The sequence below is a fragment of the Lipotes vexillifer genome, unplaced genomic scaffold (assembly GCF_000442215.2).
Source record: "Lipotes vexillifer unplaced genomic scaffold, Lipotes_vexillifer_v1.1 scaffold644, whole genome shotgun sequence".
NCBI lineage: Eukaryota > Metazoa > Chordata > Mammalia > Artiodactyla > Lipotidae > Lipotes > Lipotes vexillifer.
Genome location: NW_006783288.1, coordinates 3,180,879 through 3,196,537, shown reverse-complemented (window position 1 = coordinate 3,196,537; position 15,659 = coordinate 3,180,879). Strand labels below are relative to the sequence as shown.

Sequence of the window (15,659 nt, the reverse complement as noted above, 5' to 3'; positions counted from 1 at the left end):
AAAGAGTGTAGTTCCTGAACCTTGACTTTGGGAATGACAGTGTGTTGGTTCACAGCCTAGGCCTTAAGAAGACTCACTTGCTGTTTTGTTTCTAATGGTGATGTGTTTCTAACATCACCATCAGAACAACATCCCCTGGGCTGATCCAAGAAGGATGAAATACATGTGAGCAGTCACCCAGACAACCCACACACGTGCAGCAAGAAGCAGAGCTGCACCAGCTGCTGCAATCTGAAGCAGAACCTCAGAGCTGTGCTCAACACAGATGCGGCGAGCCACGAATCACACAAAGACTTATGAGGGATAATAAATGTTGTTTGAGCCACTGGGTTTTGGGAGTAGTTTGTTACACAGCAATAGCTAACCAATTCAATGATAAAACTGGAATGCAAGCCCAGGCAGTCTGACCAAACAGTACATGCATTAAGCTCTAATTTATATTGCCTTCCACGCTCTCTGTTAAAGTGAAGAGACAGCCTCTAATGAGCTGAGTGAGCTTGAGCAAAATGCTGAACTCCCTGGGCCTCAGTGTTGGCATCTATAAAATGAGCAGGTTGAATCAAACCAGCATTTCTTAAGGTATCAAACATTAGCTCCATGTGATACTCAAAAAAAAAAAAGGGGGGGGATTCAGTGATTCTCCTGGAATTAGTATTATGAGAAGACAATTCAATAACACTGGACTAGATCATCTTTTGAGTCTTTGACCGTTCTAATATTCCTCATTCCAGGTAACAGTGTGTGGCACCTCCATGTACCTCCATTACCATGTATTTGTGAAATTAAAATAATTATCTAATTCAGGCAACTTGGGGACAACATCCTTGGGAAGGAGAGAATGTCTGTGATGGAAGAGGTTTTTCTCTACTTCCTTCAAACCTCGGCATATTCTCCTAGCACCTGGAACCAACAATGGCAGAGAAGACCTCACCCCTTCTCCTACCAAATCACCCTAAAATCAGGCTTACAGAAAAGCATATGGAAACAGGAACCTGCCGTGACATGGGACATCTCTCAGAAAGGAATCTATGCTTACTTCCTCCACTTCCTCACCTCGCCCTTACTCTTCAACCCAAGCCCTGCCATCCACTGAAAATGCCTTGCAACAATAACTAATTGCCAAATTCTCTAGTCTCTCTCCTTACACTGGCTCCTGCCTCTGTAAGTTTTTACATAGTTGAAACTCCCTCCTCCTTTGACTTATCTCTTTGAATGCCTTCAGTTTCCTCTTCCTCCACCTGCATCACCCCTTGACAGAGGTGTTCCCAGAACCACCCTCTCTCCTCTTCTTGGGCAATGTCATTCCCTCACACAGCTTCATCCTATATCCTTACAACTCCCATAACTGACTCTGGCCCTGCCCACTCAGCCAACCTCAAACCAAGTTACCTTCTTTCCAGCCCACCTCCCTAGCTTTATTCCCTGTACCCTAGAGGGTAGCCACATAGAACCACTGCACAAACATTTCTTAAACTTTTTATTCCTCATTTTTCATGCTTTTTCCTCTGCCCAGAATACCTTTCCTCCTCACTTCTGCTCCTGCTTTTCCACAAAGCGTAATTCTGCTAATTCTTCTCAAATGTCACCCTCTTAGTGAGACCCCTGTTCTCTTCCAGAATGACTCCCTCCAGCCTCAATGCTTCCAACATGCACTGTCTGCCTCTAACAGAGCAGAGCTTCTCACCCACCAGACTAAAAGCCACCTGAAGTCAGAGCCCTCTCCTAACCATGCTTGTAACTCTAATGCCAAGCAGATTCCCAGAACATAGAAAGAGCTCAGTAAGTGTTAGCTCGAATGAATGCATATAACTGACCTACCCATTCCTCTACTTTGGGCATGGCCTACTATTTTGCTGGCTGACTACTGGGCCTTTTTTGAGGAACACTCAGTATGCCCAACATGTACACTAAGTCTTGTCTGTAATTTATTAATAAATGTCCACTTTCCAGGTTTCCTGAGAGGAGCAATATTAGAGTCCAAGACGGTCTTTTGAGACAGGTTGATCACCAAGAGACTCTCCTGCACTTAGTCCATGTCACTAGGATAGTATTAATTATGTGCCCAAATTACTTTTCTACTTTTTATTTGAACATACACACACAAAAGAGTTCTAAAAAGGACTGGCTCTCTCATTCAGTTAGAGCGGTGTCTCTTAAACTGCACTGATGAATATGTCATTTTCATGATTCTTGCTGAGTCTACAGGAGACTTGTACAATTATTCTATTAACCGTTCTCTTTAAATTAACTCATCTATTTTTTCCTTAGCTTCAAATAGTGCCAAAATACTCATTAAATTACATGACTGATATGATACATACACACATACATCTATATATACAAATAATTTTTATAATTAAAAGCGTTCTTCCAAGCACCGCATTAAATGATCTTTCAGGCCAGCAGTGGTATATGTAGCATACTTAGGAAGGCACTAGGTCAGAACATTTAATCCAATGCAAAACTATTTATTAAAGCGTTTCTCTTACTGATATGTCAAACACAGACCATAGCTTAGGGGGCAAACCATCAAGTAAACTGTGAATTGTAATTTAATATTCTAAGTACTATGGCAGAGACGAGCACAAGGGGGCCTGTATCCAACACCTCTTGGGCACCAACGCAAATCTTCCCCATTCCAGCTCTTGCTTTAGCTGCTTCTGCAGCCGCAGCTGAGCAGACCCCCACAGGGGTTGAGCAGGTGTAATATCAAAGTAGCTCACACAAAGCCCATGGGAGGATATGTCACTTCCTCCCTTGGGACTTCTCTGGCACGACAGCATGGGACCCCAGGGGTAGCTTATCGGCTTCTTGCATCTATATGACCCTTGAATAAAGGGGAGGAGAGCAATGGATGAATGCCCTTGAGTCTCATTCATAAGGCTCCTCAGAAGGTCTACAGCACCAGGCGTTTGAGGCAGTGACCAACGTGATAACACATGCTTGTACACTTCCATTCCCCTAGTCCCTCACTCTTGCTCCCTGGGATCACTTCCCAATAATCTACCTGCACATATGCCTTTGCCTCAGTCCACGGGTTTTTTGTTTGTTTGTTTTGGTGGAATTCAGGCTAAGGCAGGAACCTGATCCATGCAAGAAGGTTAGGGAAGACTTCTTAGAAGAAATGACACTTGATATAAATCTCAAAGCATGAATAAGTCAGGTGAAGAAAAGAAAGTGAAGAGGATATTCTGGGCAGAAGGGACAGTGCACACAGTGTACACAGTGTTCCCAGACCAGGGCTCAAACAAAGGCCTGGATGCTTGAAGGTGTAGTTTTAGAAACTGCAAAGACCCTGGAATGACTGGAATATACCCCCAGTGTAGCCTGAGGGACTGAGAATCACAAGAGCCTGGTGAGGTGGGCAAGACTGGCTCCTTCCTGAAAAGTTGCTGACCACAACCAACTACCACCGCCACCCTGCTCTTTGATTCTGGAGTGGTAGCAATGAATAGCAAAATAGGTGGGTATTTAAATCAACTCTGGAAGATTAGAAAGTGCCTTCTAGATTCAAGAGGTGCTGGACACAAAGAGGAATTGAGGCTAAGAGGAGAAGGAATTAAAGGCAAGATGGTGGTGAAATACGAGCAGAGCTATGATCACGCACACATGCACATACACACATGCACTCCAGGATGGGTCCAAAAATTCAATAATGGGCTTGGTCTGAAGTGAACCACACTGCATTGGGAATTGACAATGCCACAGAAAATTTTCAAGGACTAGGAATTAATAGGTTTGGAATAAATAAGGTGGGAACAATCTAGGGCAAAGCATCCTAGAGCCTCTGTTTAGTCAAGACCTGAGAAAACAGGAAATTGGGGGCTGGCAGGAGAAAAGTCGGGAGCACCATCCTGCCAGCTGGTAGGGCCATGGGAAGGAATTCCCTCACATGCACTCCAGATTTTTAGCAAAAGCCCAAGAACGCACAGCTCTATGTTTTTCTCTCTTTGTCCCTGAGACAAGGCCAGGCTTAGGGTACCAATGTTGAGTTATCCCAAGGGAAGCCAGGGAGCTCCATCTGGCATAGAATACGAGTTTCCTGCCCTCATGGATGGAGATGTGCTTTGAAAAGATTGGCATAAAGTGATAAGATCCTCCAGCTTTGTTTAGAAGCAAACAATTTAAGAACATCTGATTTTTACTGAGTGCTCATCATGTACCCACACCATACTAGGTAATTTTAAGTAGTATCTTTTAAAATTTTCCCCTAAAACTACACAGATAAGTACTATCAGTCTTGTTTTCTGGAAACCAGCCTGAGGTGACCATGAAACACTAGTTGGAACACAATGAAGTGTTTGAAAGAGTCCAGGATTTGGGTTCAGGTCATTCTCAGTTTAACTCTTTTTTTTAAAATTAATAAATTAATTAACTTATTTTTGGCTGCGTTGGGTCTTCGTTGCTGTGCGTGGGCTTTCTCTAGTTGCAGCGAGCGGGGGCTACTCTTCGTTGTGGTGCACAGCCTTATTGCAGTGGCTTCTCTTGTTGTGGAGCATGGGCTCTAGGCGCACAGGCTTCAGTAGTTGTGGCTTGCAGGCTCTAGAGCGCAGGCTCAGTAGTTGTGTCACATGGGCTTAGTTGCTCTGCGGCATGTGGGATCTCCCCAGATCAGGGCTTGAACCTGTGTCTCCTGAATTGGCAGGTGTATTCTTAACAGCTGTGCCACCAGGGAAGCCCTCAGTTTAATCCTTGCCGCCATCATTCCTACTGAGATCGTGTGGTCACTCAGGACTATTCATTTTCAAGAGACAACTCAAAATAGCACAAGCAAATAAAGGCAACTGGCTCCCATAACTGGAAGGGGCAGGGATGGGTCTCCAATCTAAAAACATTGGATCCAGGGCTCAGATAATTTCAGAGTGCCTGTCTGGGTTCTGTTCTCTCTGTCTCTGTCATCATTCTCTCCTATCCAAGACTAGCTTCAAGTGCCAAGGGAAGCTGGCGGCTCCAGGTAAACAGTGTCCTCACTGAAGAAAGAGAACATCTTGCTCATAAATTCCCAGAGAAGAGTCTATCTGGCCCTACTGGGTCATGCACCCTCCATCTGAACCAACCGCTGTCTTCAGATGGACAGTACACTCTGATCAGTGATTGGCAGTCCCATCAATGGGGGGAAAGCATGGTGGCTTTTGAAAAATAGGAATGTTAGGCAGTCCCAAATAATGAATGTCCACAACATTTTAACCTTAGTCAAGTCACAACCTTTGTGAGCCTCAGTTTCACCATCTATTTTTAAAATAAAACAAAACAAATAATAATACCTATTGTGTGAGATATTAAAAATCATATTAGGACTTCCCTGGCAGTCCAGTGGTCAAGGCTCCATGCTTCCACTGCAGGGGACACAGGTTCGATCCCTGGTTGGGGAACTAAGATCCCGCATGCTGCGCAGTGTGGCCAGAAATAATAATAACAAAACTAAAAATAAAATAAAGAAGAAGAATTTTGAAAAATCATATAAAACACTTGGCACATAGTGACATTCGGCAGATGGTAGCCATTTTTGTTATTCCTGGTACTATTTTTGTTTTGCAGTTGTTTTCGACACAGCGATCAGAATTCGAAGCCCATCCCAGATTCCCAGATGTCTAAAGCACTCCTGTCCCCAGGGTGGAGTCCCCTTTGGCTCTGGAGCCAGACGCCTTGCACAACCCAGGTCCTGTGTGCCAAGGTTAAGTTGGTTCACCATCTGACGGCCACGGAGCAGCAAGTGCCTTCCCAGCCCCAGCAATGTCAATACTGCCTTCCTGACTCCGCCTATTGTATCTGGAGGAAAGTGGCCGAGCATTGTCTTCCAGCGCTCCCCCCAGGAAGCATGATATCACCCTTTAACAAAAGCGGGAAAGCTGACAGATCTGCTGAGATGGGTGTGACCACCACACACACCTCACTGGTCAAGCCCTGGGCAGGCAGAGCAAACAGCAGCCGCCCACATGCCCCTCAGCTGGCTGCCTAATGGGCTCCTTTCGCTCATCTTTAGGTTTTTCTCCCTCTCTTTGTTATGTAACGTGCGTATCATGTTAGACATGGCACCACTAGGCAGTGGGAACGCACTCCCTCTAATCAACAGATGTGTTGAAAAGAGTCAGGACTCTGCCCATCTGGCAGATCCATGTCTCCACACCTGCCCCTGCAGCCTTCGGGAAGAAACACAGGGAGGATGGTCAGAATCTTGAAGGGACAAAAGGAGGCGGTGGGGGAAGGATGTAGAGGAAAGCAGACAAGGCTCAATCTAAAAAACATTCTGCACGTGTGATGCGAGTTGAGGAATAGTCTGGCTAGACCGGTGGGAGTTGGGTTACCAGTTTAAAATTCCAGAAATAAGGGAGGCAACTTTAGACATTCTCTTTCTTGAAGGCTGGAGTGATGCTAGCTGATCTGACACCCTTCCAGCTCTGGCACAGTAATGCTGTCAGTGCAGCTGGCTCTCTGTAAAATAACACACCTGCAGTCTGGTGCCCCCATGCCAAGCCCAGAGGCTGTCACTCTGTTGTCCCCATCTTACTGTCCCCTTCTTTAAACTTTCTCCTTCCTTAGCTACCACAACACCAATTCTCTGAAATCCCAGGGAAGGAATCTGATTGAGTTTGCCTCTCCTGGCAACTCCCTGACTGCTTCTTCGTAGAACCCTTGGCTATCTGCTCTCTCTCTTCCTTTCACATAAGTCTTGGTATACAACCCATGTCTTCGCTTACCATAAACAAAGATTTCTGTGTTTCAATCCCTTGCCCGACCCTCTTCTTCTGAGCTTCAGACCCAGAGAGCCAAATTTTGCTAAATATCCACCTTTAACATGGAAATTCAAAATTAACATGTACAAAATAATTATTTGCTTCATGCCAGCCTGTCACCAAGCAGTTCCTTCTGCCATGTTTCCCAACACAGAGAATGGCAGAACCATTACCCAAACCAGAAGCCGGGAGCAATGCTTATTCACCCCACTTCCCACAACCGCCAATATATAACCAATTACCAGTCCCTACAGTTTCGCCTCCTAAACACTTTCAAACCCCTTCTTCATCTAAGCCTCCCTTGCCTGGAGTGTTGGGAAGCCAAATTGGTCCAGGCCTAATTCTCTGCCATGTCAATACATGCTTCACACTATTATCAGAGTGAATTTTCCAAGACATAAATCAGATATGATAGAACAAACAGCATACTTAATTTCCATGTGTACAGAAAGAGGTACAAATGACTTAAAATGGCCTATGAGGCCCTTCCTGATCTGAACCCAACCTTAAGTCACCACCTCCTCCCTACATTCCAGACTTACTCAACTTCCATGAGCTTGCCCAGCTATTTCACACCACCTGCTCCCTCTGATGGGAAGTTCTTTCTTCTCTTTTCCTTTTTATCTACTTAGTTTTAAAATCATTTGGCTATGAGTAACTCATAACTACACTAGCCATAATTTTTGGCAATATTCATTATTATTTAGGAGTTCTTGCAAAGTGAGGAAAATCTATCCTACAGATTATTTTCAACATAAATTTTATTCATACTAAATTTAGCAGTTAATGAAGTTGACATTATGTTTTTAGCCATTTATGTTTAATTTGGATTTTTAAGTTGCTTTTATTATTGAAGCCAAGAAACATTTTTATAGCTCTTGAAAAGCTAGATTTTGATATACCCCTACTACATTATTCATCATAGCATCTTACAATTTATATGCCTATAGTCATCCTTCCTACTAAGATGTGAGTTTAGCAAGGGGAAAAAATAATTCATCCTTTTTTTCATTCCTGGTATCCAGTACAGTACTTGGTGCAATGTAAGTCCTCAGTATGTCTTCATTGATTGAAATGATAGTTAAGTGAGTGAATGAATGAATGAATGAAAGGTGGGCAATAACTCAATAAATGTCTATTGAATAAAACTGTGTATATATTTAAAGTAATATTCAACAATCATACAATACCTAATATTATGTAAAATCTTGTTAAACCCACTTTCGTGAGTATATCTTTTATGTTTCACACCTAAGGGATTTTCTTTTGACCTTATTTACATCAAATATTTAACATAGGCCAACCTTTTAAGATATGAGTGAATACTACTTGCAGTATATATGAAATTGATTCTTACTGTTATCCTTTCAATGTTTAAAAGCCCTTTGTACAACAACAAACAATTTCCCTCTTTTTGTCAGGTCTGCCATGGTATACCAAAAGTTTCTTACTATGGCATATTAAACTCCATGCACTACGGAGAATAAGAAGTAAATAATATCTGTTGTCAACAATGTTAGAGGTTAACTGGGCTAAACCTATGTGTCTAAAGCTCAAAGGCACAGCCTGTGTGGGAAGGGAACTCAGAATTAGGGGAAGAACACGAGGAAGAGTCGGCCTAGGCAAACTAAGTTGAATTTTGTTTGCAAACTGAACATGGTGGATGTCATTTCCAAATGGATAGAACAGCATGAACGAGAGCCATGGGGAGAGTATGCATAGATGGTGGAGATGGGCCTGGTTGAAGTAGAAGAGCCATGAGCAGGGATAGGTGAGGGAAAGCACTAGAGAGTAGGTCAAGTGTTCTGGCTTGTCAAGTGGGGAGAGATCAGCACAAAATTTGAGAAACTGGCTTATGTTGAAGTCTTTTAGGAGAATGCTTCTATGAGTAGTAAGTGACTCCCCTACACCTGGAAAAGATTAGACTGGTCTTGAATGAGCCCAATGGTCCTCACAGCAACACTTCTCTTTTGATTACACTAGCTTCACTTACTAAGAGAGTTCTTCCTGGCTGAGTACTTTACATGCATTAACACACTTGAAGCTTATAACAACTCTGGGAAAAAAGTATTCTCAAATGTAAAAGATGAGAAAACTGTGCTTTAGAACAATCAAATAACTGGCCCATGGTCATCCAATTTGAGCTTAATCCCAGGTGTGTGACTTCACAATCCATACTCTTAACTCCTTCTCCTGCCTTCTTGATGAGATCCACCTCAGCCTCATAGAGCAGTGTCTTCAAAAGTGAGTCATAATAGCACAAGTGCATGTGGTTTTTCTTCTCCTAAGGCATGTTAACTGAGTTACAATTCAGCGTAAAGTGACCATATCTGGGTCCACATTCAGAAAACAAACTCAGTTTGATTTCAGTGGGCAAAGGTCTTGGTGGCTCTTCTGACCTTTATCTACCTGCTAAGTGGTCAGTGAGGAGCCACAGGTAGTGAAATGAAAAGGATTTTCTTTTCACATTCCTAAAGACTATCGATCACCCAACCCATGCCCAAACCCTCTCCAGTGTGGGAACTCACTCCCCAGGGGGATAGTGATCCAGTTTTTAGAAGGTTTCCATCAACAAGGCCAAACTCTGTCTTTTGTGCAACTCCCTCCACCCCTGGATCCTAGACCTGCCAAAATACAGTGTCAACCTATGGTGTCTGCTATGTGGAAACCCATGAAAATGCTGCTCCTTCATCTCTTCTCTCCTGACTAAATGTTCCCATATGACAAAGTTTCTAAAGCACTTACCTTCCCATTTGCCTACAATGTTTGCTGTCAAGCTTTTCAGTGTCTTCAGTGTTTAATGGATGTGCTTTGAGCAGCAGATTGAAGTGATTACCATCTCTAATTCTGACCTTATATTTTTACCATGCAAACGGTTACAGCTTACGTGTTACCCTTTTAGCAAGTAAAGCATGTGTTGGCACCTATAAATTGGCTCCTTGCAATTCATCAAATTTTGTGTATCACCAAAACTTGGATGTCATTCACTAGAACTCTCAGCAAACCAGGTCTCTCTCACATTGAACATACGTCATCTATTTATTGAATCCAAATGCATAACTTGACATTTATCTATTTTGACATTTATCTATTTATCTTTTGGGTTTGGTTCACCCTTCCAGCCTAGACAAATCTATTTGAATCCTGATTTTGTGCTCTTACCAATACGCCATCTACAGGGAAGAAGCTGGTGACACAATCACACACATATCTTTTTAGGAATAGAGCTCCAGGAGATGAATTGATAATGTCAGAAAAAACTGCACCTCACCCTTCTGAATCCCCCAAAGGATACAGCATAGTCTTCTGGATGAACTTAGAAGAGTTATTCCCTCCTGGAGAGATGTCTTAGAAGGACTAGACTCTTGAAGGAAGCTCTCCCAGGGTAAGGCTGAAAGGGAAATGCTGAGAGCTCCCAACAAAAACAATGTTTAGGAGGGAGCATCTGTGAAGAGAGCAAAACTCCTCCTTCTGAGAATAATTCCCAGGTGTGTCTCTGTTCCCAGCTTCTACGCCTCCACCCTTGATTACTCAGACTTGATAACTAGCCTTCTAAGACCAACCCTAATCAGGAGGTTCCATCTGGGACCACTTCCCTGACCTTATAACTGAATTTCCTCTGCCACTCCAGACAAGATATTCACTATCTCTGAACCCAGGTTGTTACTTAAAATGTCAAATGAGACAGGAAAGAGGCATGAAGGCATGCTACTAGAGGCTTCACATTGGATCAATGTTGATCACAAAGGACATATTATGATAAAGCAGAAAGAGTGACTAGTTTTATTTTGTTTTTCTCTTTGGGAGAGCAGCCTGGTTTGGTGAGAATGAGAGAGTAGGGAAAATCTAGTATGTTTCTTAGAACTTGTTTCTAAGCTGGTATTGGCCATGATCTGCCCTTGGGAGGGGAATCTACCAGAATCTAGGTGGATTTGAGGGAAGCCTTCTAAAAACTACATACCTCCTCCAACCCTTTTACGGGTTAGCATCTACCACCCAGAGTCACCTTCACTGAGGCAAATATGATAGTTTTTTCAGTTCTATTTGTTCAGAAAAAAGGAATGACGAACAACCCACTAGACTAGAGAGAGAAATCCATAAGTCATGAGCCCCTTGCTCCATTACTGTAGTCTACCGGTGGAGTTTGGTTTGAAGAATTGGATCCTATGCCTGTAGACATAATCATGCTGGATTCTTGTTGCAATTATCAGGCCTTCAGTATTCATATTCATGGAGGCTTAGATGGAAAATCTAAGCTAGGATTTAGCACAACAGACCTACTCCAGAAACCAACCTTGCCCGTGTTACCCTTCCTTTCAACAAGAGCACGAAACCCCTCTCTTTGGGCTTCACCCTGCTTAAGTTAGTGCTGTGCTTTTGGTTTAGACACAGAGTAACTATTTTGCCACACAACTTTTTTGTTTGATTTTATGACACCTTTTCTAAGCCTATATTGCAAAGTGCCATAACATGGTCACTATGGGGAAAAAAGATGAATTAGAACAGAGTGTGTGTGTCTCTGCGTGTGTATATTATTTAAGCTAAAAAGTATCTCAGAGCAGCTGTGGACCCCTGGGCTTTGCATGACTATAATCCCTGATGTAGAAGCAGTTCCAGATTTCATGTTACTGATAAATGTCACACAGGAAAAAAGCAAACCGAAAATGGAATTATGATAACTATTTGGCTGAAAGATGCATATTTTTGGAGAAATCAACATTATTTCTACATGAATACAAAAAATTTCTACATACTGAAACTATCTCAGATAATCTTTCATTTTCAGCAGTTTACACATTCTTAGTCTTAAAATATTATTAAATCCTCAATATAATTGATCACTGAAAACAAACTGAAGAGCTATAAACAAACATGCAATTCTGTTATCTTATTGGATTAATTTTTAAAATATTTAATAATATAATATTGCAAACCTATGAAAAATATAAAACAATTTGCAGATACTTATGTATACTTGGATCAAATTCTACTAATATAGCCCACACCATTAAGTTCAGTAAATTTTCCCAAATTCATTTCCTATATCAATTCTATATTCATTACAATAATTCCAATGCTTTCCAACTGAAGGGGAGAGATTGATGGCCATTATAGTTGTTATTTGCATTTTGTGATTTGATACCACTTTCATAGGTATCTCATAGGGTGAGTGAACTATAAGCCACGCCGCCATCTAGAGAATCTGAACAACAGACAACCTAAATCTAAAAACATTCAAGCCAACCATTCCTTAAACCACAATAGGTTTTGTTTCTCTCCTGTGCCCAGTGATCTGGGTAATTGCCTAAACTTTCATTTCATTGGGCCAATAAAGACTTTATAAATTACTATGTGCCAAATATTTTTTAAATAAAACAAAAATTATACAGCCCTAATCTCCCTGACCCCAACTATAAGATAAAAACCAAAAAGCCTAGCGTTTGACTGCTTTGATTAAAATAGGACACAAATACGAAATCTTTATAGAAAAGCATTTTTGTTCTCATTTAAAAATGTAAATCTGTACAATGCCTTAAGTGGGTCCAAATCATTCTCAGCATGAATTTGATTTTTTTTTAATGACTGAAGATTTTCTTTGAAGCAGGTAAAGCCAGGTTTCTTCTTTTTCTATAGAGTAAGGAAACAACCTAGAATGAGGAACAGTAAAATAATGCACTATGGTAAGCATGTCTCTTCAAATAAAGTGACCTAATCAGCCCTCACAGAGTCTGTGGTAACACAGCGGGCAATAATCCAGAAGAGAAACTCTAGAAAAATCAGTTCATGCCACAAGGACTTCCCATGTCATTCCTTACATATATTAAACGGAGACTCATGGAGAAACAGTCCCTGTGCCACAGCTGCCCCTTGTTAACTAGCACTAAGCATTGGTGAGAGAGCCCAGAATCACTAACTCTGTTAAAATATATATATTTTTAAAGATAATAAAGCCAAACCTTACCAGAAAGGAGCAAGCTGACTCCATAGAGAACTAAGCCGGCTAAAGAATCCATGCTTCCCCAAATCTCTCCATCCAGTTTCCACAGATGTGCATGAGGTCCCAAGGATCCTTTCAAACACCCAGAGGTTTGTGACTTTCCATTCGCATGTCCTACTAGGTCTTGTTTACAAGTCAGAGGCAAGAAGGAACAGCACAGAAGCGGGCTGTAACAGTCTCATTTCTGTCTGAGCACAGGGAGTTTTAAGTTCCTTTTTCCTGTTTCCTTTGTAGATTAGGATGGGAAAAGCTGTATCTTAAAGGCATTTGGTATCAGCAAGGCTGGGGGCACTGTAAGCCCTATCCATCTTGCAATTCATCAAAACACTTATCTATTGCAGTTGCTTCTGCTGCTGCTTTGGCTGCTGTTGGAGGGATAGAGGAATTTTAGTTGGAAGTGTGGGTCCTGGTCAGCACTTTCAGAAACAATAGGGGTATCCTCTCCTAGGCGGGAAACTGAGAATAACAAGCCCTCCACCTATGTATGGTATGCGCTGATGACTGGCCCTTCTCAGCCCTCTAACGGCTCTCCCGGGTCTACTTGGGAGCCCTGACAGAAGGGGCTTTTGGGTGTGGGAAGCAGTTTTGGCTTTTGTTTTCTCGTTTTAACCCACATGGTTTGAATTGGGAAGAGACGTTTTCGTGATGAGAGAACACAACCCCTAAAAACAATTCATTTGGGTAATTAACAGTGAGGTCAATGCTCACTGTGGCCACAGAGACCAGAGTCCAACATTGTTAGCCTGTTTTCTTACACACAGATGGCTTATCTTTTGGCCAAGAGCCCAAAGATATCCATGCTACTGACCATCGCGTTAATTTTTTATTAACAATTCATCTGAAGATGATCTAATTTCTTAAAGAATTGGCAGAGAAGGGTTTTAGTAATACTAAGAGGGATTTCGTGGTTACTGGCCAACTTACCTTCAGAAGAAAATTCTATCCAAAATTTTAAAAATAACCTGTGTAAAAACCAAATACTATAAGTGATTAGATTGGGATAAAAATATTATTCATAAGAGCAGAGAGAGTACATAGGCCAAAAGGAAAATAACCATACCTACAATGAAATCAGAGACCCTAAATTTATCCAGATGACAATTTCACCAAAATACGAATTCTGACTTTAGCATAGAGAGCCGATACCTCAGTCATCACCTCGCCTTCATGCTGGAGGAAAGAGTTGTCTGATCCTTTTTCCTGCTCACCACAGGGAAATGCAGATGCTCCTAGTCTTGCCTGATTTCTGTCCCAGGTTTTATCACATCAGTGATGATCTCAAGAACCAATTGATGTTTCCAGGCAGCCGAGGTAGAAAAGCTCAGGCTGTGTTTTCATGCAGACCTGGGTTCAAATACTGGCTCAGCCATGTGTGGTCTGAGACAAGTTACTGAAACTGTGAATCTCAGCTTCAACAGCTATAAAATGACAATAATCTCTCCATCAAGGGGATTAAATGAGGTTTAAAAATCCGTAAAAACATCTGGCACTGTGTCTAATTCATAGAAGGCTTTCATTAATTGTGTTAACGTATTCACTTCCTTTCGTCTTTCCATTCTGTCTCTTATTTCAGTCCTAAAAGCTTCCTCCAGAATGCCATTCTCTATTCCTATGAGATGGCTTCAAGTTTGGCCGTAAAGAACCAGACTAGGAGTCAGGGATTCTGGGTTCTAGTTTCAGTTCTGCCATGATCTGCCTGTGAGGCTTTGGACCATTCACTTCCCATCTCTAGGCCACGTTTTCCTCAACTGTCAAGTGAAGGATTTAGACTGGATATGATTAATTTCCCTTCTGATTGTAACACCTCATAGCCTAAATGACTAAACTGTCCAACTCTCAGCATCTCCAGGTTGATTCCTAGGACCTTTCATCGGGGCAGTTCAAAGAAGATGCTAGCTTTGTATCTCCGTCACTGTGAAAGCCTGAGGGGGTCACCAAAGTGCTCTACTTAAGCACATTGTATCTGGGACTTTGTGAGGTCCACTGGCCCCAGGCCATGTGGAGCAGCAGTGGAAGGAAGACCTTGGAAACAAACCAACCCCAGGGCACCTGCCTTCCCAGGCACAGCTTCCCCTGTTTGTGCTTGATGGGCAAACAAGGAAGCCGTCATTGCTCTCGCTCCCTCCTTTTTGCTGGTTCTTGTGGGCTGAATGTGTTGCTACCTTGTGTACTTTCCTGCGCTGCCTGCCTCTGTTATCCACAAAAGCAGTCCAGCTTCATCATTCCGCATCATCCAGAATGATCTGCTCTTACCCAGAACTGTGAGTCAGGTCCTTCCTCCCTCCATTATCCAGGTAGAGTGACTCAATTTCACTCTTCTCTCTGTAATCCAGAAATATTGCTCAGTTTAATTTATTTCTTCATTATCCCAAAGATCCGTGTAGCTTAACTTCATCTTCCAGGATCCAGAAATATTATTCCATGTAATCCTTTTCACTGTTATCCAGAATATTGACGCCATATAACAAGTACTGCTGGATTTCCTGAGCCTATGATTATACAGCTAGTCAAAAGGCTAAGCAACTTTCATGGGGGAGGTCTGAATCTTTGGCATGTAAATTCCAGGTGTAAAGTGAAGATAACTTGTGGACAAAAGTGTCCAGACATGCTCTGCTCCAGCTTTCTGCCCTATGGATCTTAGAACATGGAGAACCTATTGAGGAATAACAATATGAGCTTCACTACCAAGTGCAAGGCCAATAGGTCAGCAGAGCTGATTGGCAACAGGTTGGGAAGTTGCACAACTGGATGGCATGCCAGGATTTCCAAGGGAAGGGAGAGGCCATTTCCATGTCTGGACAGGACTTTCCCCAATACATAATGTATTAAGGAAATACCACACACTTGGACATGGCCACAACCCTCCTCTACAAAGCTGGCTGTGGCCATCATCAGGGCATCTTCATCCCCTGAAGAGCCTTGTTGGG

General features: G+C 42.3%; 1 protein-coding gene across 3 annotated transcripts in view; it reads right to left on the bottom strand.

The window, feature by feature from the left end:
- The window catches only part of TEK (TEK receptor tyrosine kinase), a 105,730-nt gene extending 92,532 nt beyond the window's left edge, over nt 1–13,198 (bottom strand). For 2 of the 3 annotated variants that reach the window (XM_007455915.1, XM_007455917.1), the window contains exon 1: nt 12,697–13,198. In XM_007455915.1, the coding sequence (XP_007455977.1) occupies nt 12,697–12,748 (52 nt within the window). In that variant the 5' untranslated portion in view covers nt 12,749–13,198. The remainder of the gene's footprint in view (nt 1–12,696) is intronic. The other variant, XM_007455916.1, reaches the window with a different exon arrangement.
- Nucleotides 13,199–15,659: the final 2,461 nt, after the last annotated feature.